This window comes from Plutella xylostella, chromosome 24 (genome assembly GCF_932276165.1).
Source record: "Plutella xylostella chromosome 24, ilPluXylo3.1, whole genome shotgun sequence".
NCBI lineage: Eukaryota > Metazoa > Arthropoda > Insecta > Lepidoptera > Plutellidae > Plutella > Plutella xylostella.
The window spans coordinates 3,840,029-3,866,435 of record NC_064004.1 but is presented as its reverse complement, the minus strand read 5'-3'; the positions used below and the strand labels follow the sequence as shown (position 1 = coordinate 3,866,435).

At 42.2% G+C, this 26,407-nt stretch overlaps 2 protein-coding genes and 1 long non-coding RNA gene across 3 annotated transcripts in view; 1 reads left to right on the top strand and 2 right to left on the bottom strand.

The window, feature by feature from the left end:
- LOC105388218 (double-stranded RNA-specific editase 1) overlaps positions 1-26,407 on the top strand; it is a 38,122-nt gene that overhangs the window by 6,242 nt on the left and 5,473 nt on the right. The window contains exons 7-8 of the mRNA XM_048629750.1: positions 5,607-5,709; positions 6,195-6,346. Coding sequence (XP_048485707.1) covers positions 5,607-5,709; positions 6,195-6,346 — 255 coding nt within the window. The remainder of the gene's footprint in view (positions 1-5,606; positions 5,710-6,194; positions 6,347-26,407) is intronic.
- LOC125490510 lies at positions 7,699-8,555 on the bottom strand. The gene is made up of 2 exons (XR_007267719.1): positions 8,153-8,555; positions 7,699-7,777 (listed from the first exon to the last, which is right to left on the bottom strand). It is a non-coding gene; the product is annotated as an uncharacterized LOC125490510 (long non-coding RNA).
- Positions 11,237-24,506, bottom strand: LOC105396071. The gene is made up of 4 exons (XM_038110512.2): positions 24,377-24,506; positions 18,248-18,359; positions 17,701-17,849; positions 11,237-11,395 (listed from the first exon to the last, which is right to left on the bottom strand). The coding sequence occupies exons 1-4, from the start codon at positions 24,426-24,428 to the stop codon at positions 11,250-11,252; spliced, it is 459 nt and encodes a 152-aa protein (XP_037966440.2). The 5' UTR covers positions 24,429-24,506; the 3' UTR covers positions 11,237-11,249.

Below are 26,407 nucleotides of genomic sequence, written 5' to 3'. Positions count from 1 at the left end.
TTAACTATTCTAGAGAGGGTAGAGTTCAAACACATCTAGACAGTAGCAATAATGGTATTTATTAATACAATTACACATAACTACAGTTAGGTACATTAGAATTTTACGAATTATAGCTTACAAAGCAAAACGTGAGTAAGTATAGGTGTTTGTGTAACTACTGTGTTGCTACTTCTTACTGCTATTGGTGCCATGGATCTCATCCGTCACGATGGATTCTCGGCACTTCCAGTCTAGTAGGTATTCATCACGAGCTTCAATCACCACGTCATCACGGTCAGACACGCCAAAATCGAGGGCCACGTAATGCAACATACGGCACGCTGTACTTAATAGATTTTGCACACTGAACAGTTGTATAATGGTCTTGCTCCAAACAGCGCCATCGATTTTAAATCACACACATTGTACAGTTTGTACACTATTGAGAAGTTAAGTTGCTTGATAGTTTGAAGTTATAGTTCAGTTGAGTTGGCTTGAGAGTAGAAAGATCGAGATTCACAGATATGGCCGTTTATTCACGTAAACACAAGTTATGTTATAGGTGGCGACTGCTCTCTATGGTAGCTGTTCGTACTCTAATTATAATAATATAAAATTATGGCTAAGTGTGTGTGTCGCAAGTCGCGGCAACGTAGGTTGCTAAGTCAGCAACATAAAAATGTGCGATATTGAATCGTACATATTGGCAACCCCAAAAGATGAGAAAAATATCTAAGTTAAAAATAAAAGTTAAAGTATAGTGAGCAGTGCCATTACAAAGCAAAGAATTCGTAGGTATAAAAATTATAAGTAAGTAAGTTATTAAATTTAAAGTAAGTCATCAAAATCGAAGACGACGTTATCATAGACGGCCGGGTGCCGCGGCTCGGGTTGCTTGCAGGCGGCGGCGGCGGCGCGCGGGGGCACGCGGCGGGGGCGCGGGCGCGGGGGCGCCGGCTGGAGTTCCAGGTCTCCCCGGTTGTAGTCCGCTGCATTGTTTCTTGAGAAGAGCAGGATGGTTGCTGGTCCATTTGCGGAGGTTCATCCCGCCTCCCTTGAGGAGATTGATGAGGTCTTGCTGTAGTTTCAGCGCTTGCTCCAGTGAGTTGTGGCCGCTGACGAGGTCGTCAACGAAAAATTCGTTTTGTAGTATCTCTGCAGCTTCCGGAAATTTGTGCTGATCGTCGGATGCTAGTTGCCTCAGGGTTCTCAGTGCAAGCCATGCAGCACTCTTCTGACCATAACTCACGGTACACATCTGAAACTCCTGAAGTTTTTCATTGGGCGAGTTTCGCCATATGATTTTCTGCAGACTCTGCTGATCTTCAGCTATTCCAATACAGCGATACATTTTTTCGATATCTGCTGTAAAAGCATATTTGTAAGTTCGCCATCTTAAGATCAGTGCTTGAATGTCTTTTTGTAGGTTAGGGCCTTTTTCTTGTAGGCAGTTTAGGCTATAGCCACTCGAAGTTTTCTGAGAAGCGTTGAACACCACCCTTAGTTTAGTGGTAGTTGAGTGTTCTTTCAGGACGCCGTGATGCGGAAGATAGCATTGCATTCTATCGGGAGTGTAATTTGATGACGTCATATGGCCCAGTTCGATGTATTCCTTGATAAACTCTCTGTACATCATGGCGAGTTTTTTGTTTCTTTCTAACTTCTTTTCCAGTTGTAGAAATTGAGAAGTAGCTATTGCTTTAGATTTTCCGAGCTTTTCTTCAGCATCGGGGATCAGAGGCATTTTCACGGTGTATTTTCCGCTTGATTCTCGTTGTACAGTTTGCTGATAGTAGATTTCACATTGGTCATCTTTCGGCAGGTCTTTGTTTTCATTTTGAATATTTTCAGTTTCCCAGAACTTGGTTATCTCTTCTAGGTCAACGAGTGTCACGTGACAGTTAAGAGTTTGTAGTTTTCCGCATAAGATCCATCCTAATTGCGTTTGTTGCGCAATAGGTGCAGTTAGTCCGCCCTTCAGCATGCCCTCCATCATGATGTCGGAGTACACGCCGGCGCCCAGCAGCAGGTCCACCGGGCGGGAGATGTTGTAGCGGGGGTCCGCCAGGCAGAGGTTCTCAATGTGCGGCCAGTTTTGTTTTTCAAATGTTGCGGTCGGTAAGTTATTAGTTAGTTTTCTCATGATAATTGCATCGATCTCAAAGGTATAGTCGGAGTGAATTGATTTGCATGATAATTGGAGGCTTCCTTTACAGTCCTCAGCAGCTGTTGACCCTACTCCGGATACAGTTGCGTGCAGTTTTTTTCTTTGTAGTTTGAGAAGTTGGGCAGCATTTTCAGTTATAAGATTCACTTGAGAACCTTGGTCTAGAAGACCTCGAAGTATGACGTAGTTTCCGTCAGCTGATTTAACTTTAAGTTGAATTGTAGTCAGCAGTACTTCTACTTCTTTGCTGGACAGGTGGTTGGCGCTCGAAGGTCGCGTGTGGTGCTGCTGGCCAGAAGTTCTTGGTTGTTGGTTAAAGTTTTTATTTTCATTTTTGTTTACCGGAGTAGACCTCACCCAGTTGGGATTGTGCAACAGTGTGTGATGGTTCATGTTACATTCCTTGCAAGTTTTAGTTGATTTGCACTCTGATTTTCCATGGCTAAATAGACAGTTTTTACAAACTTGCAGTTTTGCAACAATGTTGTTGCGCTGTGCTGTGTCCGCGCCGACAAACGTGGGGCATTGCATGAGCACGTGATTTTCGTCGCAGCATGGGCACTTTCCGTGAACCGTGAAATATGAGTTTGAGAATGTATTATGTTGCTCGTAGTTATGTTTTTTTGAAGGAAACGTTTTATTGAATGATTGTTTTGGACGAAAGTTGAAGTTATTTGATGTTGATTTGTTCACGTTGCTTTCTTTCTTAGATTTTTTCTTAGTTTCGTATGCCATGAATTTTATTTCCAGGAAATGTAGCAGTTCTTCTAAGTTGGGCACCTGCCTGGGCTCGCGTATTTCCATTATGTACTCATCCAAAGTTTTGTCATCGAGTTTTTGGTACATAAGGTGGGAGATAATTGGACCAGAGGCGACGGTATCGATGCCTATGTTGGCTAGTCCGTTTAAGCTTTCTTGTATGACGTCATGCATCCTTTTGAGATTGTATGCGTCCGGCTGTTGTATGACAGGTAAGTTCGTGATCGCGTTGAGATATGAAGTAAATTGAGAGCGTAGATTGTCGTAGCGCTGGAGCAGGAGTTCCCAGCATGACTCGTAGTTCTCGGCGCTGATAGTTAGGTGCTGGACGAGTCTTTCGGCCTCACCACGCAGTTTAGTTTTCAAGTGTTGCATTTTTTGTGCTTTGTTGATCATGGGGTTGTTGTGAACTGTTTCTATGTATAGATCCTTGAATGAGACCGAGAGCCATATGCTATAATGTTGTCGGAGGAGTGCTGTCTTGCCGTCAATGCGGTCGCACTTTCGTCAATAAGTTAGGCTATAACAGCCACCAGAGAGCACACGAGAGAAGCTCGCAGTCACACTGACCGAACACGGTCTGGAGAATATATATCTCATAGTGTGTGGTGGTCCAGATCTTGCTGCTGATTCTTTTGCGAGTTTCGTCATATTTATCTTCGATATCAAAGAACATGTTTTCATATTCTCTGTCCTCACCTTTCAGTTGAGCTTGAATATCAAGGTGTAGTTTGTCGATGGGGGCCCATTTAGACTTCAGAGTAGATAGTTGATCTTCTAAAACCCATTTTTCAGCAGAGGTCTCGAGATTGATTTTGGCCATCGCGCGATCCAAAGCTTGAAATTGGCAATGCTGTTTGGTGAGCAGGTCCTGGATGCTGGTATCCATCTCATCCGTTATTATGTCGGATAAATCAAAGTTCACAGATCGGTTTACTTCCTCAATGCGCTGGAGTTGCTTCATCATGTCAGATCTTATTGTTTCAACAAGTAGTTTAGTTTTGTTAAACACGTCATCGGAGTAATAGTTGATAGTTTTGTCAGGAAACTCCTTTTCGATGATGACGTGGCGCTCGGCGAAGTTATTCCAGTAGTCTTCTAGAATCGGCAACCGTTTCTTTAGGTATGCGAGATTTTTTACAGATGGCTTGTCTTTTTTATAGTTAGAGCAGAAAGTTTTAATTTTTTCAAAGCATTCTTCTTGAAGCTTCAGGTTGGAGATAGTTGATTGAGACATGGCGATGTTGAAGTTGTAGTTAGATAGTAGGTAGTTACCTTAGTTAGTTGAAGTTTTCAAGTTCAAAGTTGTTATGACCCGAAGCTGTAGTTTACAGTCTTCTTACTTCTAATTTTTCACAGCAACGGCAGCCGCAGTTACGAATCCGTTGTAGTTCTCAGAAGTGGTCAGTTGAAGGTCCTCAGCGCAGTCTCCGCCCCGGCAATATGTGCGACTTCTCAATCTGACTGGGGAGGTCCGCTTGTGGAAGGCCAGCCAGACCGATCCGCTATCACCAGATAGGATAAACGCTAAGATACCTGATAAGTTATGCAGGACCACTTTTCTTCTCCACGGGTGTTTTCACTCACGAAGAATTAATCGCCGGTCACTGGTTTCAGTTTCACTTTCGAAGGACCAAAAATAATGTACAGTTTGTACACTATTGAGAAGTTATAGTTCAGTTGAGTTGGCTTGAGAGTAGAAAGATCGAGATTCACAGATATGGCCGTTTATTCACGTAAAAACAAGTTATGTTATAGGTGGCGACTGCTCTCTATGGTAGCTGTTCGTACTCTAATTATAATAATATAAAATTATGGCTAAGTGTGTGTGTCGCAAGTCGCGGCAACGTAGGTTGCTAAGTCAGCAACATAAAAATGTGCGATATTGAATCGTACACACATCACAACCCTACATTTCCCATGATTTTTGTAAATTTTGCCTCTGGGCTACCCTCCTCATCTACGTCTCTTGCTGCGTGTAATAAATACTAGTTTAGTTTAGTAGGGTATCTACGTGGTCGTAGCATATTGGTAATGAATAAAAAATACGAAAACCAAAAGAAATAAATGCTCTAACTTCCATTTTAAATAGTTGTCACTGAATAATTTGCAGTGAGAAAATCTTCGAGTAAACTCACGATACGATGTGTCAAAATCAAATTCATGCTACCATCCTAACTAATATTATAAATGCGAAAGTAACTGTGTCTGTCTGTCTGTCTGTCCGTCTGTCTGTCTGTCTGTCTGTTACTCTTTCACGCCAAAACTACTGAACGGATTTGAATGAAATTTGGTTCAGATATGGTCTAGACCTTGAGAAAAAACATAGGCTACTTTTTATCCCGGAATTCCCACGGGAAAACTTTTTAAGGCGAAGCGAAGCTCGCGGGAACAGCTAGTTTCCTATACAAACCGCAAAATACTTCACGTTACCATACACGTTACTACACGACGAAAAGTTCCTGCTGCCGATTTTAGTTCTGCTACTGCCCGCCAGGGGCGCTGTTCATATTTCCCTACAAAATTCATCGTGTCAGATTTACTTCACGTCCTCGACGAAAGTTCGTGCTAAGGGCTCTGACGAAGTATGACGGATAATGTGTGTCTATATTTTGAAGAAGCGTGTTTTAATTGCTTTCATTGTATAAAAAATATAATGACAAAATAAATTACTATATTATTTTATGTTTTTTAACAGGCTGGCTCGCGGTCAGCTTCGTACAAAGATCGAGTCCGGGGAGGGCACCATTCCCGTGAAGAACTCGAGCAACACCGTGCAGACTTGGGACGGAGTTATGCAGGTGAGGAGATAGCCAGGACTTAGGGTCTCAGCGCTTAGGAATCGCTTTTTTTCTTCTGTCAACCAGGAGTTCGCGAGCTCACTTTCTACTGGTTGACAGAAGAAAGATCAGGCGATCCCTTTACGTCATTAGGCCTCTCAGGGTAAACTTTCCAACACTATAATCTTAGCCATAGATTAGACTTTTGTTTTTGTACTGGGAAAAAGACGGGTCTTTTCGTTTAGGCCACCACGGAACTTAAATACCTACTGTTCAGCCATCTGCAGCAAATCACTTAACTAATAAGTGGGTACATCTCTCATACGGCCATCTGAAAGCTGTGCCCAAACTAGGCAGAGCCTGTGATATGGGTATCGGACAGCTGATATAGATAGGATATACATTAAAACCCAATACCCAACTACAAATATTTAAGTCCACCTAATAGTGCATATACTTTTGTAAATTGTGCAATAAAAGTAAAACTAAATACATTCTTGTCTCAGGGCGAGCGGCTGCTGACCATGTCGTGCTCGGACAAGGCGGCGCGCTGGTGCTGCGTGGGGCTGCAGGGCGCGCTGCTGGCGCTGCTGCTGCGGCCCGTGTACCCGCGCGCGCTGGTGCTGGGCTCGCTGCTGCACCCCGCCCACACGTCCCGGTGAGTGAGGGCGGCTGCAGGGCGGGCGGCGCGCTAGGGCGGGCGGCTGCTGGCGCTGCTGCTGCGGCCCGTGTACCCGCGCGCGCTGGTGCTGGGCTCGCTGCTGCACCCCGCCCACACGTCCCGGTGAGTGAGGGCGGGCGGCTGCTGACCATGGCGTGCTCGGACAAGGCGGCGCGCTGGTGCTGCGTGGGGCTGCAGGGCGCGCTGCTGGCGCTGCTGCTGCGGCCCGTGTACCCGCGCGCGCTGGTGCTGGGCTCGCTGCTACACCCCGCCCACACGTCCCGGTGAGTGAGGGCGGGCGGCACGCTAGGGCGGGCGGACTCGAGTGGAGTAAAAGCGAGTATAGATTACAACATTTTGTCGAGCATTACTGTGTAAGGGTGCTTACATGGTTGCCAATATCTACTCGTACCGGTAACCTGCTGTTTATGCGAGGGCGATAATTTCCGGTTAAAGTTAGTTTTAACTCTCTGTGAGCACTTTCGCATAATCAAGTTACCGGTACGGGTAGATACATTAAACCCGATTTTCTATGTAAGCACCCTATGTAACGTTCTTACAAATGGTACAATACAGGCAAAAGTATGACAAAGAGTTCGTAAAAGGATGATACACTAGAATATTTATCAGAGAGCGGCTCGTTGTTCAGTTACAAGTAAATGTTGTAGTCGATACTCACCTTTAGGTTTCCTTGTAAGGTAAGTTCGGAGAGTGTTGGTGTAACCACAATAAACTTGTCAGTACCCATGTAGTGGTTAGCTACCCGTGGTTTATCTTCTCACCGTGTTAAATGGATTAGCCAGTCAAATTAGCTATTGTTGGCTGCTCAGGGTGCGCCGAACGTATATAAGGTATGAACAATTTATATAAATTCTTTTACTGTGTTTTTAAATTAAAGTAATTCTTCTTTCCTTTTGCTAAATAAGTTGCAACGTTTAGACCCATCTAAAAGTATGAGGAAATTTTAGAAATCTAGGTAAAGTAAGAAATAAAAGATGGTTCATTACGTCATATTATTCAAACTATTACGAATTTATTTTACAAATAACCTATGGTAACTTAAACTTTGTAGAATTTAACGTAAAAACTAATATTATTATCCTCTACATAACTATTAACTACGCTATAATAATACAATTATCATCTAACTAACAATAAGAAATCACATAACACTATTATACATTTATAACGCTATCCTTAGAATTACACAATATAAATATAATACATAGTAAACGGTAGGTTGCCAATTATTTATGTTTTAAAATCTTAACATTTATACAGTTTCAATGAAGTATGAAGAATTTGTAGTAATGAAAATCATAACTTGTCTATTTTTATTTCTGTATAAGTACAACGTCTATGCATACATTTTATTCTATGGAGTATGGCGCTTTTCTGTGTGTCATTAAAAAGTACTTGCCGCGGGCACTGAAAAATAAAGATAGTAAGCATATATTAAAAACAGAATATTAAAATACTCGTATACAACCAGAATACATATACATAATTTGTTATAGCAACATTAAAATTTATTAGTGCTTGCTATAACTTCTCATTCATTGCTCAAGTGAAGTGCATTGAAGAAGTCAGTATTGAAGTGCTGCGAAAAACCGATTGCTACCATCAAATTATATCTGCCACCATAAGTAATTATACTAATAGCTTAAACTTCTAAAATCACACAACTACATTCTTCTCCTTCTTATCGTGTCGACGACAAAACAACACACAACTACATAAAAAACTGCGGTATCGCCCCTATGCCTAACCAAACATAAACATGCAAACAACAAAACCACTCACCATCACTTCCTACCAAACAGCCCGGCTCCTCCATTCGAAATGGACAGCTTATCCGCGCTTCCTAAACCCAATATCTTTTTAACAAACGCCTTCCCTGGGGGGTCTTTCGCCAACTCCAAGTTAAACGACAAAGGGGGGGCCGCTGGTGGGGGCGTCCCAATATAGTTATTTCTCTCTTTTGTCGTATGAGCCAACTCCCCATTACTACTCTTCACCATCGTATGTATCTCTCTGACCACTGATACAACTGGGACTATATTCTTCCTGTGTTTGATCAGGAATTCCAACATTCGTATGAGAAAGTTCTCGCTTTCGGCCGCTTCCGATGGCTGTCGGAAGAGAGAGATGAAACGCTTGTGTCTGCGACTGTACACTGGTTTAGGATGTTGATAGCTGATCTCCATGTCTTCTGTACTATCGATGTGTGTTAGGATCTTGCTCAAATCCTTCTTTGTATGCTGAGGAGCATTATGGCTTTGCGAGTTGTCTTTGACGGTTTTGACTGGTCTTTTGCTGTCGCGTTCTTTTTTGGAGTAACCGAAGTAGGTGGACATTTTCTTGGTGTTGGTTTGTGCAGGTTTGTGCGGTTTCAAGTGGAATTCGAAGAAGCCTTCGGGTTTTGCGTGCTTGTCGCCTGTAGACGGTGGAGAAAATGGTGCGTTTATATACATTTTAGTGTGAGATTTTCGGTGCTGGTGGTGAGGAAATACCTGTATGCTATCGCCAAAATTTGCGCCTGACATTGTTAAGTTTACATGTGTATTTTTTCAGCAATCACCCGTTTCTAGGCTTGCTTTTGACAGTCTTAAGAAGTAGTTTACAAGTTGAACATAAATAATTAAGGGTAAGACGGAAAGTTTGCCGATAGCATCTGCTACTGGTAATGACACTACATCTATCCTAAACGTGACACAACATCTATGAACTACAAACAGTGCTTGAAAACCCCAAAAGTCTTATCGTCTTACTTTGGACTAACTCCAAAGCCCATGTGGTCCAGTTGGGCGCCGACACATCTGCCTTTCTTATAGTCCTTGTAGCTTGGACATGATGAGGCGACGAATGACTCTGGTCTTAGTACCGACTCAGTGAAGAACTGGTATGAACGCCAGTGGCTGCAGAAGACTAGAGGGGAGGGAGGGATTGATACTTATTATGACTTGGGTTAGTGGGTAATGTTGGTTAGGTTTGGGAGGATGGATGGTCTGCATAAATTAGAATTGAAGTTTTTGGACCAAGTCTGTTTCATCACCTTGTCGGACTTATTATTGCTATTAGTTAGTTGTGAAAGATAGTTAGTTTAGGGGAGAAGTAGGGATGGATGGGATCTAGATCAATATAGGGTAGAAGTTTATGTACCAAGTCTGTTTCATCAGATCCATATTTAGTCTTTGTTTTATAACAAGGGGGTATAGGTTCATTGACGGCGGTACTCACATTTCTGCAGCAGCTGTTGCCGTGGCCAGACCACCTCCAGCTCGCAGCCCGGCTGCGGGCTGATGCCGCCGTTGGGGTAGAAGTCTGCGTGCCCGATCTGGTGGTGGACGCCTGTGGGAGTCAGGGGGTTAGTGGCTAAATGTTCTAGATCGGAGTGGAGTTACTACCACCGAAAGTTGGCAATTAACAATCCTTAAGCAGCGTCGCTTGCTTGTCAAATCTGACGTAACTAGTATGGTTCTGACAGATGTTAGACAGGCGACGCTGCTTGGTGGTACGGTAGCAAGTCTAGTCATCATCGAACTTAGACGGAGTGGTGTGGCGCATTTCTGTGAGGTCTACGCCTGAAATTATAGCAGTGGAAGAGTTTTTACTTCCTATGACCACCGCTTCACAAAGGTATCTCCCATATATTATTCTCCTTCATAAGGTGCCATAGATGATCGTCTCTCCCACGAAACATCACTATTCGCCCTTCAGCGACTGCCATACCAAGTTTATCCATGCTAACTTGCCCATGGTCTTCACTACAGACCCAAACAGCTCTCATTAAACTACACAAGACACTTACCAAAGATGCCAGCGTCCGTGTGTATGACGTCGACGAACTCGGCGTCGGTTGAGTCCAGCTTCTGCTCCAGTGGAAGCTTCTCGAACAGCGGCATGGCCGGGTCAAGACCCGTGATGCGGGAGACGCGGCCTGGAAATTGCATTGTATGAGCATCATCACATCACATATCTGGCCACCAACCCAAAGTGGACCAGCGTGGTGGGAAATGGTCCAAGCTTAGAAAGGCAGTTTAGACCTTGGGGATATGCATAAAGGTTCCACTCGAGAGAGCCAGGTGCAGGTACTACACCCCCACAGAGAATAGAATGGCTTTGTATGAGGTACTGAAGATTCTACTGTACGAAAACAAAGTATATGGTTAGCTGGCCTAGTGCGGGTTGGTGGAGCCCAACACAAGCAAGCTTGTTCTGAGAAAGTTGTCGGGTAAGTGGGCAACCCGACTGTAAGATGTTTTCAAGCGGCCCGAAGGCTTCTGACTAGGCTTAAAGACTGCTGCCGAAACAGCAGCCGAGACCCACGGCTTAATGTGCTGTCCGAAGCACGAAAGCGCCCACATAACAAAACTCTTGAAATCGGTCTCTCATCCAATGGGCCCGTGCCATGTGTTGCTTAACTTCAATGATACGTTACGATAACTGAAGCTAGCTCGACTACGCTTTTGAGTATGTTACCTGATTGTAATGACGCGCCGGCAACGCCCGCTGATTGCGCGCCCAAACTGTGCCCGATGAAGTGGGTTTTTGATAAATCAAGCCCTCTGAAACAGAAGTTATGATAAGCTTCAGAAAACACCAACGGCAAGTGCATAATAAAGAGTTGTAATGGTTTCCAAAAATATATTATATAGTAGATCATTGGCGTTTTTGTTGCATGGACAGATGCACTGAATTTAATTAATTACGTTAGTAAAAGGTTCTGATGGACATACGTCCGAATGTCCTCCGGATACAAACGAATCGTAGTGTCCATCAACAGGTCATTGAGTTGTTGTTGCAGTCCTATGGCACCCCAGAGGTGCAAAGGGTCTTCACTAACATCCAGCTAAGTCCGCTTAGGCGCCATATTTGGAAAGAGAGATTTATTTTAAACTCACCTAGAAACCAGATAGTCCACAAACTGCGCGGCCAGTTGTCCTATATACCAGGTGTTCTCGGCCGCGGTGAAGTACCAGGGGCCCGCCTCCAGCCGTTGGGCGTCCACCATGATGACGTTCGTGTCTCCACGGAGCATGTAGGCTGTGGGGAAAGGGGGGGTTTGAGAATAGGCGTTATTGGGGGTTGGCATCTCTGACGTAACTATCAGCTAACTATCTTTAGCACCGTGTATCGCCTCTCAAATACAGACTGTCAGATTGCAGCGAGCGGTTAATTGCTAATGTTTGGTGGTGGTGACTACTGGTGACCCCATTGGTAAAGTGCCGTAGACCGACAATAAAGTATTGTTATAAGGCTTATGAGCGCGCGATAACATAAACGTTCTAGGTGGGGTGCAGTGCTGCACCCGCTTTTCGCTAGTTTTGTCTCAATCCAGATCCCTATTTCTATCATTCGGACCCTCCCGACACCCAATATTTACTCTATACCTCTTGTAGAGAATTGGTCAAATATCTCACAATAAATAGAAATGATCTTCCTTCAATAGCTTTTATTATTGATCACAAAGTTTGTTATTTTATGTCAAAATGTCATGTTACTTTCTTTTTATAAATCAAAAAAGGATCATCAACATTCTCCCGGCCAAAAAAAATACATAAATTTAAAAAGATACAAAATAAAATTAAAGGTACAAAATAAATTCATTCAGAGCTACCTAACACTATTAATTTAGTTAGTGGTCGCCGCAATATGCCGCCCGACGTCCGAATGTCCGCTACTCTACATAAACCGTCGGGCCCAGGGAAAACTTTAACAACCACTCCTCTAAGCCAAACATTCCTAGGTAGAGATGGATCCGCTACCAAAACCAAAGACCCCTCGACTAACAAACAATCCTGTACTCGAGACGGTCGAGGAACCAATGTGGGCAAGTACTCACGCAGCCATCGCTTCCAAAACGCGTCGGCTAACCGTTGCGCGTCTCTCCAGCACTTTCGGGAAACCTGATCACAGTTACCCAACCAGGGTACATTAGATGGTCCACCCATAAGAAAATGATTAGGTGTAAGAGATTCTGGATCACTCTCGGACACAGAGACGTGCGTCAAGGGACGTGAGTTCAGCGTGTGCTCAACCTCTGTCAGCAATGTCATCAGCGTTTCCTCCTTTGGTGCTTGTTCGTTGAGGACCGTTTTCAGCGATGTTTTAACGCTCCGCACTAATCTCTCCCAGCAGCCGCCCATGTGCGGAGCCAGCGGTGGATTAAAGCGCCACTCGATCCTTTCATTGGTCAAAAATTTCGATACTTCCGATTGATCTACTTCCTTCAGTACCCTTTTAAGTTCAGTGTTCGCGCCTCGGAAGTTGGTTCCGTTATCGGAATAAATGACCTTTGGGTTTCCCCTCCGGTTCATCATGCGTCTCAGCGCCATGATGGCCGAGTCAGTAGTCAAGCTGCCGGCCAACTCGATGTGCACCGCTCTGGTCGTCATGCACGTGAACAGTGCACCGTATCGTTTCTCGTGCCGTCTCCCGATCGTAACAGTCATGGGACCAAAGTAATCCAGCCCACAGTGTGCGAACACTCTGTGATGATGAGCTAATCTCGCTAATGGTAAGTCTCCTGTAGGGGGGTGTAAAGGCTGAGATTTTCGTTGACGACAAATCAAACAGCTGTGTTGAACAGCCTTGACAGTTGATCGCAGATTTATCACCCAGTACTTCTGTCTCAGATCGTTCACGACGGTTTCGGTATTCCCATGGAAGGCCTTTTCATGGTAATGACGTATCATTAATCGCGTGTACTGGTGCTTTCCGTCCAGCAGTACAGGATCAAGTGTACCCGTGTCTACGTCTTGAACCACCCTTGCTCTTCCTTTCAGTCGCAAAACTCCACTGTCGTCTATATACGAGCATAAGTTCTTAAGCTTGCTGCATTTCTCGATCGGCTTGTTCGTTTCGATTCTGGCTATATCTTCGCCAAAGCTTTCATGCTGGCTCTGTATGATCCACAATTGCTCAGCACGATCCATATGCCGACTCTCCAAAGACACTCGTGATTTATTTCGGAGCCTTTCAACAAATAAAATGACGTTAGCTGATGCTCGTATCAAACGTAACCATCTTGAGAAACGATTAATGTCAGGTAGTGGCATTGCTGGTCGGGTACGTGTCGCCATTGTATATTCAATGTCATCTAAGATAGTAGGCGGCGTAATCTTTGGCCATCTATCTTCAGTAAGTTTCAAGAAATCAGGGCCCGTCGTCCATTTGAGTTTTGTGGTGTCATGTCGCTTTGCCCTTGTCGCTTCATCGGCAACATTTAACTCGCCTGGTAACCACTTCCATTCATCTGAATTCGACAGCTCTCTGATTTCGGATATTCGATTCGAGACGAACGATTTCTTGTCTTGCGGGTTGTTCTGTAACCAGTGCCACACTACTCTGGAATCTGTCCAAAAAAAACGATCCACAATATTCAGGTCATGCTCCCTTTGAACAGTGGCGCCTAGTCGAGCACCCATGAGAGCCGCTTGAAGCTCTAGACGAGGTATGGTAATCAATTTCAATGGCGCGACTCTACATTTTCCAGCTGCAAAGGCTACCTCACCGTTGTGTCTACGCAAGTAAGCTACTGCCGAAAATGCTTGTTCTGAGGCATCCACAAAAACGTGAAGTTGAAACTGATCGAAAGCACTGAAACCATAACAACGAGGTACCATAAACTCTTCACACGACTTTAAATCTATCAGGAATTCACTCCAGGTTCGTGTAAAGGTATCACCTATTAACTCGTCCCATTTCACGCCGCTTCGCCAAAGTTGCTGCAACAAAATTTTGCCTCGAATTAACAGTGGACCAAGGAAACCTAAAGGATCGAAAACAGACATTATGACTTTAAGCATTTGACGTTTAGTGGGTTTTTGTGATCCGTCGACAATGTCTGCTTCCAACTTCTTGAAACTCAGGTCGAACCCAAGAGCATCTTTCTGTGGCTTCCATATCATTCCCAAGGTGCGCTGAGAGCTCTCCGTTTGCAATAAGCTAACCGACGGCGTCTCTGTTGGCTCAGGAAGACATTCAGGTTTATTCGATACGAAGCCTCTTATCTCGAATCCACCAGCATGGTGAATCGCAGTGACGTCGGCTACTACACTCGCGAGCAACCAAATCGACTCAAGCCTTGACGGCGCAAACATACATTAATACAAGTAAAATTATGAATAGAAATAATAAAAATGATATGTCATTTAAAAGCTTAAGATGTCAGCTTTAATTTGATATCATTATTATTGAAATCCATTCATCATTTTTGAAATAAATGATGTCTGAACGCAATTGTAGGAAAAACGGGAATTTAGGAAAAAAGGGTATGGGTATCGTATTATACAAATTAAACAAAAAATGTTAAGATAAAAATTTATTTATTTAAATCAATACTTTGTATTGCCCCCTCTTGCCCTAATTACAGCCTGCAGCCTGTTTCTCATAGACCTTATCAACTTTTTGACAGTTTCCTGAGGAATGCCGTCCCACTCCTCTAATAAAGCTGTCTTCAGCTCGTCCACGCTTGCAGGGACTGGATTCCTGGCCCGAACTCTTCTTTTGAGCTCGTCCCATAAGTGTTCGATGGGATTCAGGTCAGGACTGAGCGCAGGCCAGTCCATCGTGCGCAATTCCTTCTCTCTCAGAAACTGCCGACTGACTCGTGCCGTGTGGCAGCGGGCATTGTCGTGCATTAGCACGAAGTCTTCACCGACAAATTCTGCATAGGGCACAACATGACCGAGTAGAATGTCGGTGATGTACCGATCAGCTGTTAACCCGCCTCCTCGGCCGCCTCCAGGCACGAAAACAAGTGCGGTTTTTCCCTCTAGAGAAATACCAGCCCACATCATGCAGGAACCGCCGCCATATGCTACTGTTTCAGCGAAACAACATTGGGCAAATCGTTCCCCCGGACGCCGGTAGACCCGGCCTCTCCTGTCACTGCCATGCAGACACACTCTGCACTCATCAGTAAACAGGACCGACCGCCATTGCGCAATGCTCCAATCGAGATGCTCTCGAGCAAACTGAAGACGCGCTTGTCGGTGGCCTGCAGTCAATTTGGGGCCTGATGCAGGTCTTTTTGGTGTCAAGTTGGCTTCCTTCAAGCGTCTTCTCACTGTCCACTCGCTGACAGCCACTTGTCGTACACGTCTCAGTTCTTGCTGCACATCAACGCCCGTAAGGTGTCGATTGCGCAGCGAGGTTGAGACAATGAAGCGGTCGTCTCTCTCTGAAGTGCAGCGGTGGCGGCCCGTTCTTGGTCTTCGATTGAAGGCACCAGTCTCTTGGAACCGTCTGTATACTCGGGATACAGCAGACTGGCTCAAGTGGAGCTGGGCAGCGACTGCTCGCTGACTTAACCCTTGTTGCAGCAAGGCAACAACTTGAGCAGCTTCTTCTGGTGTGGTATCCATGGGTTTGCGAAAACAAGGAATACAATGCAACGAGATGTGTACCGGTCAACTTGCAACAAGCGACTGATAAGGTACACCGGATGTGGAAAGGTTTTATAGCGGGATCAGGTAGCGCAAGGCGTGGATTCCTAATGAGGTAATTAACACTGACGGGCAATTAAAATGCGTCATTAAATCTGCGCTTAGTTTTTTTTTATGGTATTGATCTTAATTGAAAGCCTAATTCTTCAGCTTTCGAATGACATATCACTTTTATATTTACCATTTATCGTTTTAGGAAAATCAATGTATATGTGCGCCGTGAAGGCTTGAGTCGATTTGGTTGCTCGCGAGTGTAGTTGCTTCATATCTTCAACTGTGTCCACGCTATCACAATAGTCATCTACATAGTGTCTTCTTTTAATAGCTATCACGGCGCGCGGATGAGATTCAGCATATTGGTCAGCATTCTTTCTAATAATGTACGTAGCAGTACACGGGGATGATTTCGCGCCAAAAATCATCGAAGTCATTTTGTACGTACGGGGAGGTTGATCTCTATTCATCCCACGCCACAAAAATAGTTGCGATTTCTGATCCTCTTCGTTTATTTTGACACGCATAAACATTTCTTTGATATCTCCCGTAACTGCTACCGCCCTCTCTCGAAAACGGAACAAAACACCAACTAATGAATTAAGAAGGTCAGGGCCTGCTAGCAACTCCGTATTCAGAGAAATGCCTTTTGTTTCTGCTCTCGCATCATGCACTAGGCGAAGCTTTCCCGGTTTAGACGGATTGCGTACTCCGAAATGTGGCAAGTACCAAAGTCTCGGGCCGGCCAAAGTTTCATGGACTTCTTCTGCATAATGTTTTTCCAGTAAATTATCCACCTGCTTCGAATAGTCAATCGAGAAAGCGGGGTCAACGTCCATCATCCTCTCTATCACCTTCAGTCGCTGCACTGCGCTCCCTTTATTCTCCGGCAGAGCGACGTCATCCGATCTCCACAGCAGCCCGGTCTCCCATCTGTCACCGATCTTCCTGGTCTTCGCGTCGAGAATACTCATAGCTCGCTGTTCACCTGGTGAAAACTTATCATTCTCTTCATGTTTTACACCAAGGCTATCGACACGAAAATAATCATTAACCAATTCATGTAATTCGACGTCAGCTTCAGAGTGATGGAGATGGTTTGTGAATTCTTTGTTTACCTTACAACTAGATGAAGGATCATCAACACCTCTATTTGCATTATTTGCGCATCGATATCGTTTATTATCCTTACATAGCGACAGTAGACCCTGCTGCTACAGCTGATGCTCTTACCCTCTCTGATCATGAGTCCGCTGCCCGCCTCGGGGTTCCCCAGCAAGGCGTGGAAGTAGACCGCGGCGCGCGCCCCGAAGTCGATGTGCGACGCCAGACGAGAGTCGTCGTTGATGAATGTGACGTAGCTTGTATGGATCTGACAGATGTTTGACAGACGAGCGAGGTTTCTAATGAATTGGTAATAGCTAATGTCGGTGGTGGTAGTGGTACGGTATCTGATGAATCTAATCCCTATTTCCGTCCTTCGGACACCCGATATTATTTTCAATATTTGTGAACCGATATTCATTTGTATCCTTACATTGCGACAGTAGAGCATGCTGCCGCTACACGGGTTCGTTATCGGCATAGATAAACGCTACTATATCTCGATTCGCTATAAATAAGGTACTGTGATTGTTTGACCCGATATTATTTGCTATATTTGCGTACTAACATCTATTTGTATCGTTACATCACGACAATAGAGCCTTCTGCCTCTACACGGGTTCATTTTCGACGTAGGAAAACGTCACTGTATCGCGATTCGCTATAAATAAGGAACTGAAATTGGCGGATCCCTATTTAGATCCTTCGGACCCACCCGACACCCAATATTGCCTCTTTTTGCATTTTTGCTCTTTTGTATCGCTACCGTAGACCTGCTGCTACAGATGATGCTGCTCTTACCCTCTCTGATCATGAGTCCGCTGCCCGCCTCGGGGTTCTCCAGGAAGGCGTGGAAGTAGACCACGGTGCGATCATTGAAGTCGATGTGCGACGCCGCCAGACGCTCGTCGTCGTTGATGTACAGTTCCTCGTAGGTTGTCGGGTTCTTTCTGTGGACGACGTTATGAGTTGTAACTGTAGGTTTATGGTGAGTCAGAGCCCTTTCACTACCACAGGATAAGTAGCTTCTTGTTTATTCCGATTGTTTTTACACTAAAAGATCTCGAATAATAGTAATAATACGTGAGGACATTTCATCCGATCCTAAGATAGGCAGAGACTGTAATATGGGTATCGGAGAGCTGATATTATTATATCTGCATAGATATGTCGCAGTCACCTGGTTGAATCTCAGTCCTATTTGATTGAATCGTTTTTGAACAAATATGTGCCGGGGATTGAACCCGGGACCTCCAGCATAGCTGTCATTGTCACTAACCACTACACCGTCGTCATGTTCATGCACTACATCTGTGTCAGTTTCATGTAAATCGTCCTTTATACGAACCTTGTGTATAACCAGAATCCAATATCGTTGTCATTCTTCACATAAGGACACTTGACTTTGTCGACGGGCAGGATCTGAAGTAGCGAATTCTCGAATTCGATTCCCGGCGGCCCTGAAATTAAGGAGAAATAAAATTTTATTAGATTTGACAATGGCTAAGGACTTTCTTGTCCCCTTCTTATTTTTTTATGTTTGTTTGTTAAGTAGGTATAACAATGATTTTTACAGCAGAAACATAATAAATAAATATCCGTGTAAACCCTAAAGCAACAACTTTCTTATTACCATAAAAACATTTCCTTATAATAAGTGTTTATTACTACCAAATGTTATTAAATTCAGGATTAAGTAAGCTGACAACATAGACTGAGCAGCACTAGCTTAAGACATGGGCTACTACTTTTAGTCCCGGAATTCCCATGGGAAATTCTATACCATATTTATTTGCGTCATTTACTTTGTCCTTGGGGTAGTTATGAAAAGATGGATCTGTATAACTTACTGACTTATGCAGTCGACTGTACCAGCAAGGTTTCCTTATGTAGTAAATGGCGTTATGTAACCACTAATACATGTTCCAGTCCTATCTAAGTTAATAAGTAAACCGCATATCTAACTTGAGTACCTAGATTGAGAAGTGGTATAAACTGAAGAGAGAATAAATGAACTTTGATTAACAAATACCTATGAATTTGACAACAAAAAAAAACTTGATTTCAAACTTTCATTTCCTTTATACCCATAAATCATAGATTTCTATTGAAACTATTGCGTTTAATTTTCTTAAATTGATATGGGAGCATCTTATTTATTATTACTTACTCACCAACCAAAAAAAGACAGTTACATACTACTTTTATTATAAAACTAAACTAAACTACCTACTAAATTCGAAAATAGTTTTTCTTTTAAAATGCCGGAATCAAATTTACTCATAAAACTAGCATAACAGTTTATTAAAAGCTGCGGTTTTCATACATGTGATGCTTATTAAGATTTGTAACCGCAAATATTTGAATTATCCTCTAGCATTTATCCACGGGATGTTGCGAAAGGCTGTCCACATAGCATAATACATATACCATAAAATATTTAGTACACTGACGAGCAATGAAATGGTTCAACTTACAAAATGTCAACAAATTACCCCAATATTTTTTAAAACCTTACCACAAAAAATATATAGTGTTCAACAGTTGTTTAGCGCAGTCAGACGACTACAAAATCTGTCAAATTTAGTGCCAATTTCTCCATTCTCGGTTAGAGTATAACCAGGGAGTAGTGGTTAACTTTTGACACATTTGTCATGAATTATGGAGATGACGTTTAATGTATAAATCAATCTTCATCTTAAATTTATAAATCAATCTTTCTCCATTGTCGGTTAGATTGGCACTTCGTTTTAAATACTTGTTAAACAATGTTTAAAGTTTTTGTGGTAGCACAAGCACAGTTAATTTATAATTTGATGGTAATATACACTCGCGAGCAACCAAATCGACTCAAGCCTTCACGGCGCACATATACATTGATTTTCCTAAAACGATAAATGGTAAATATAAAAGTGATATGTCATTCGAAAGCTGAAGAATTAGGCTTTCAATTAAGATCAATACCATAAAAAAAAACTAAGCGCAGATTTAATGACGCATTTTAATTGCCCGTCAGTGTTAATTACCTCATTAGGAATCCACGCCTTGCGCTACCTGATCCCGCTATAAAACCTTTCCACATCCGGTGTACCTTATCAGTCGCTTGTTGCAAGTTGACCGGTACACATCTCGTTGCATTGTATTCCTTGTTTTCGCAAACCCATGGATACCACACCAGAAGAAGCTGCTCAAGTTGTTGCCTTGCTGCAACAAGGGTTAAGTCAGCGAGCAGTCGCTGCCCAGCTCCACTTGAGCCAGTCTGCTGTATCCCGAGTATACAGACGGTTCCAAGAGACTGGTGCCTTCAATCGAAGACCAAGAACGGGCCGCCACCGCTGCACTTCAGAGAGAGACGACCGCTTCATTGTCTCAACCTCGCTGTGCAATCGACACCTTACGGGCGTTGATGTGCAGCAAGAACTGAGACGTGTACGACAAGTGGCTGTCAGCGAGTGGACAGTGAGAAGACGCTTGAAGGAAGCCAACTTGACACCAAAAAGACCTGCATCAGGCCCCAAATTGACTGCAGGCCACCGACAAGCGCGTCTTCAGTTTGCTCGAGAGCATCTCGATTGGAGCATTGCGCAATGGCGGTCGGTCCTGTTTACTGATGAGTGCAGAGTGTGTCTGCATGGCAGTGACAGGAGAGGCCGGGTCTACCGGCGTCCGGGGGAACGATTTGCCCAATGTTGTTTCGCTGAAACAGTAGCATATGGCGGCGGTTCCTGCATGATGTGGGCTGGTATTTCTCTAGAGGGAAAAACCGCACTTGTTTTCGTGCCTGGAGGCGGCCGAGGAGGCGGGTTAACAGCTGATCGGTACATCACCGACATTCTACTCGGTCATGTTGTGCCCTATGCAGAATTTGTCGGTGAAGACTTCGTGCTAATGCACGACAATGCCCGCTGCCACACGGCACGAGTCAGTCGGCAGTTTCTGAGAGAGAAGGAATTGCGCACGATGGACTGGCCTGCGCTCAGTCCTGACCTGAATCCCATCGAACACTTATGGGACGAGCTCAAAAGAAGAGTTCGGGCCAGGAATCCAGTCCCTGCAAGCGTGGACGAGCTGAAGACAGCTTTATTAGAGGAGTGGGACGGCATTCCTCAGGAAACTGTCAAAAAGTTGATAAGGTCTATGAGAAACAGGCTGCAGGCTGTAATTAGGGCAAGAGGGGGCAATACAAAGTATTGATTTAAATAAATAAATTTTTATCTTAACATTTTTTGTTTAATTTGTATAATACGATACCCATACCCTTTTTTCCTAAATTCCCGTTTTTCCTACAATTGCGTTCAGACATCATTTATTTCAAAAATGATGAATGGATTTCAATAATAATGATATCAAATTAAAGCTGACATCTTAAGCTTTTAAATGACATATCATTTTTATTATTTCTATTCATAATTTTACTTGTATTAATGTATGTTTGCGCCGTCAAGGCTTGAGTCGATTTGGTTGCTCGCGAGTGTATATATTTTTGGCGATATTCTGATGCACTGTTAAATGTACTTTAAATGGCTTAAAATGAATTGCCAGGACTTTAAACTCGCTATCCAACAAATGGGAAGCCACAACTAACCCACCGAGCCACAGCAGCTCTTATCTACGTATCTAGTTATCTGAAATTATTAACATAACTAACTAGTTATAACCAGTTTATAGTTTAGACATTTTCCCACTAAACGACCGTTTCCTTGAGGGCAGGAAAAGCATAACCACTGGTTGGGTACACGACAGCAAAAGATATATTATGTCTCCACCCCCAGCGAAAACACTTCAAGTGTTAGCCGGTATTATTTGTTGAGTGTACATATTATTATTATATCATCTATTCTATACCTACTTTTGTCGTCCATGAAAGCGAATGAATGCGCGTTACCAAAACGCGCGTTGAGCGCTTGTCATCTGAACGTGGCCTTACGAACTTACGAATTTAGTATCTGAGATTAAAAAACAGACTTTAAGCGAACCTTTTCAAAGTATTTTTTTTTCTCTTTTCAAATTTGGTGCTATTGTCACTGGAACTTTTTCATTGCTCGTGACTCTCGCGAGTGCAAAATTACTTCAAGTTTGACGAAATGTTTCAATTGAACATGAAAGATTTGAGCAAGCGCGCGCATTTATTTACGTTGTTGCTAGTTACACACACCAGTTCCGCTCCAAAGGACCGCTATTTGGTGCAAAGAAAATATGAAAAACATCTTGCGCCATCTTTAATTATTGTGATCGCGAATGTGGATAGATTAAGGCTGTCGATTGTGTGTTCTAGATCGGGAGGTACGGTCAGCAAAATAAATGTGTAGTGCAAACACTTACTGTAACTGTTACCCCAAAAAAATGTTTGAACCGCGTGTAACGGGTGTTTAGAATGACATTTGACAGATTTATAAGCCATTTAACAGCGTTAAACATATTCTGTTGAACACTGTTTTAAGTGTTTGTGGCAAGTCCCTTTAATTTTAATATATCTACTGACGGGTGACATGGTGTCATTAAATATACGTACTTAATCAATATATCTTGTTTGTATGTATCGATAAAAGGTTCTTTGATTAATCTATGTTCCATCAATTTTATTTAGTGTTGCCCAAATGCAAGAACAAGACGAGACTTAGCCAGTCTTGGTCTTGGTCTTGCGCCAATACACCTGGTCTTGGTCTTGGTCTTGGTCTTGCGCCAATACACCTGGTCTTGGTCTTGGTCTTGGTCTTGCGCTCCCAGTCTTGGTCTTGGTCTTGGTCTTGCAGCAAGAGTCTTGCAAGTCTTGCAATTACCTATTAGTCTATTACTATTTATTAAAGTTTACTTTTTGATTTTAATAGATATTTTTTTATTCGCTATGTTTATGGTATTAGTCGTAATGCGCATAGGTCCAGTTTTTCATTTTCTTTGATACAGTTTTTTGCATCTCATAGAATTCTTAAGCGTACTTACCTATACACCGAACTGTTACACCTAACTACTCAGTGAAATAGCGCTCTGCAAGACGCAAGAGTCTTGCAGGCTATGTCTTGTTCTTGCTCAAGTCTTGCACGGTCAGTCTTGGTCTTGGTCTTGCTAAAAATACGCGGTCTTGTTCTTGGTCTTGGTCTTGCAAAAACGCAAGAACAAGACCAAGACTGCAAGACCAAGACTGAATTTGGGCAACACTAATTTTATTACTCTTATTTGCCTGTTTCACAATGTGTCCGTATAATATGGGATAAAAGGCATGGTGTCACAATATGTTTTTTATCCCGTAGCCATTATCCAGACATTGCGAAACAGGTCTTTAGGATGAATATGTTTGCGCTGGGGGTGGCTCTTGATCTTTTTGTTGACTGTACGTATGTGATTGCTTAGGTAAATAAATAATTTATGTATATGTGTTGTGGTTAGGTCAAGATATGTTATGCCAAATCTAGTCGTATTTTAGAACCAGTTTGGGGTGTGAATTATAGGTGTCTTACTTTTTATTAGCAATCAACAAGCTTCGATTATCTGTCAAACATCTTCCATCACATCTAGCATGCACGAGCGCAAAACGAGCACGACAAGACGTGACAAAAGTTTTGCGTCCCGTTCACTTACATTGCGCGACCGACATCCCATATTATTATGATTGTAAAGGCTTCCTAGACTTCTAGTTGGGAAGTATATTGATCAAAAGTAAAAAAAATATAATAATAACGTAAAACCATAACTTAAAAATTCAATAATAAAAGTTAACAAAAACATGTATCAAAATAAGGACTGATAGTCGCCAATAAGTCTCCAAACTCTTATCCCCTTATTCATAGAAAAGTTAGAGAACGTTTTAGCTATTACGGTTAAGTAAAACAGTTCAATAGCTAAAACATTCTTTAACTTTTCTATGAATAAGGGGATAAGAGTTTAGGTTAAGCATTAATCAAAAGCATCAAATGGCACCATCAAATTAAAGTTAGTATTGCATCCAGAGTTTTTACATAGGATGTGAAAATTTCTTTAAAGATATGGCTTTTATGGCTATATTCATAAAATATCATCACCAAAGTTAAAACCCCGACATTCGACACTAAAAGTCGCATGAGTTTTGAACAGCTAAGGCCGATTTTGATAAAATTCGGCAGAACACTCGGGGTAACATTACCAATCGCCCTAAAGAAACAAAACTGAAATTGATTTAGCCGTATGGGCGTTATGCTACCACAGACAGATACACACGCACAGACACGTTAAACTATAACACCATTCTTTTTCCGTAAGGGGTTAAAACATTGATACTCTCGTACTCAAAACGGATATTCTACCTACGTGTGGTGTCTGCCCCATATATATTATATATCTTTACTACCCTGTGGTGTTCCAAATTACCACACCTAATGTCGAAAATCTGTGAACACTCTTGTTAATTCTCCACCATAATGCTACATCACTATAATTTAATCTTTACATTTTCATACTTTTCGGTCGGTGCTTTTAAGTTCTAAATAGGTAAGGTTATACTCACGTATCATAGACAGCAAACACGCGAAAGGGACCATAGACGAGGGCGGCAACATCTTGGAATACACTTAATTAAAAACATACAGTTTATAATCCACTAAAATCCAAAAAAACAAACACGAGAAAAAATTCACAGGATTTAAAAAAAGTTTTTTTTTCAAGGCTCTATAATCATTTTTTTTACAAATATTAAAAAAACTGCGTGTATGCGTTATGCGCGGTGCAGAATTTGAGAAGGCTTAGGACCGACTTTTCCTTTGCCGACGGGAAATGGAGTGGGGTCGCGCGTTCCCAACCGATCTGTTAATCTCGTTGCTATTTTATTTAATCTCCCCAAAAAGGGGGGTGTTATAACTTTAATGTGTCTGTGTTTGTGTTTCTGGCTATGGTAGCGTCGGTCCCAAAAGGCTTAACCGATTTTCGTTTAATTTTATTCGGATCGTAGATAATACACTCGGGGAGTTCTTAGCCATATTTAATCAAAATCTGCTTAGCCAGTTCATAAGTTACACAACTTTTAGTTTAAGGTTATTATTTAATTTATAAATCCAACAAAAAAAAACCCGAGTACAAACATCTGTCTTTAAACAAATATCTGCCCCGGCCGGCGATCGAACCCGTGTCGTTCGGCTTGGCAGGATCACTAACCACTACACCATTCGGCCGTCGTTTATTTTCATACTAGCTGTTCCCGCGCGCTTCGCTTCGCCTTAAAAAGTTTTCACGTGGGAATTCCGGGATAAAAAGTACCCTATGTTCTTTCTCAGGGTCTAGACCATATGTATACCAAATTTCATTTAAATCCGTTCAGTAGTTTGGGCATGAGAGTCACAGACAGACAGACACAGTTACTTTCGCATTTATAATATTAGTTAGGATTTTTCCTATGTAATGAGAGTCAGCTAGGAAAACACCGCGCTGGCTACTCAGCTATGACATAAACATGATTTTCAAGTTTTCTTTCTAGTACCTATGTAATCAACGTTCTTACTAACTTAGTTATTACACACTCTATGTATATACAGGTAAATACCCTAAATGTAACGGTTCAGTTGAAAAGTAGCTCTTGTATGATACGAAATAAAACCTTCAAAGACTTAGCTTAGCAACTTTCTGTACATAGAAATGAAATACATTCTGTGCTTAATTATGTACTCTGAAGTGAGAGAGAAAGAAGTTCCTATGTATTTAGGGCTAGGTCGGAATGTATAGGGAAATATTAAACAAGGAAGTCCTAACTACGTAATTTATGATATTAAATTAATTATTGCTATCCTGTTTTAGTATTTCGTTTTATACTACAAAGGCACCATAGTAAAAAGTAAATAGGCTAATTTAAAAAAAAGTAAAAAAAATATATGACCATAAAAATTTCTATGCAGATGCAATGAATTTCCAGAAGTCTTAGAACAAAAGTTGTTCAGACTGATGCCCTGAGTCACCCCTTTCCATTGGTCCACTATTCACGGGACATTTTTTTTTTCAGTTGTTAATTATTGTGTTATTTGTGAAAGTGTATTTAAATAAGTCACTAATTTCTCAGCAACTATAATTGTTAGATTTCTCATAGTTATGCATATCAATTTATTTATTTTTGTTCTACTTTGTTAGGTAATTTATCACAAACTTACTTATTGATAAGTTCTTTTTTTCTTTTTCTTTTGTCAGTAAATTTTATTGTAGTTAACTCATGTAAAATCATTAAATAACTTTAAATTCGCTAAGTTAATTTAGGGAAACCTGTAATTAGCCTTACTATTAACTTTAAGCTGTGTGAAATTTATTATTGTTACGCTGTTGGTATCCTGAATAAACACATATAAACATATAAACATAGACATAATCCGAACTTATTTATTATATTTTAAAGCTAAGACATCAGCAGAAGTAATATAATTATACTTTCGTTTGATACCGATACATATTCATATTATGTCTTAAAACATCTTGTCTGACTTGATTCTACAATCGACATATTAGCAATCTTGACTCATCCTTGCTATTTATAGAATTGAAAGTAGACGTAATAATACAT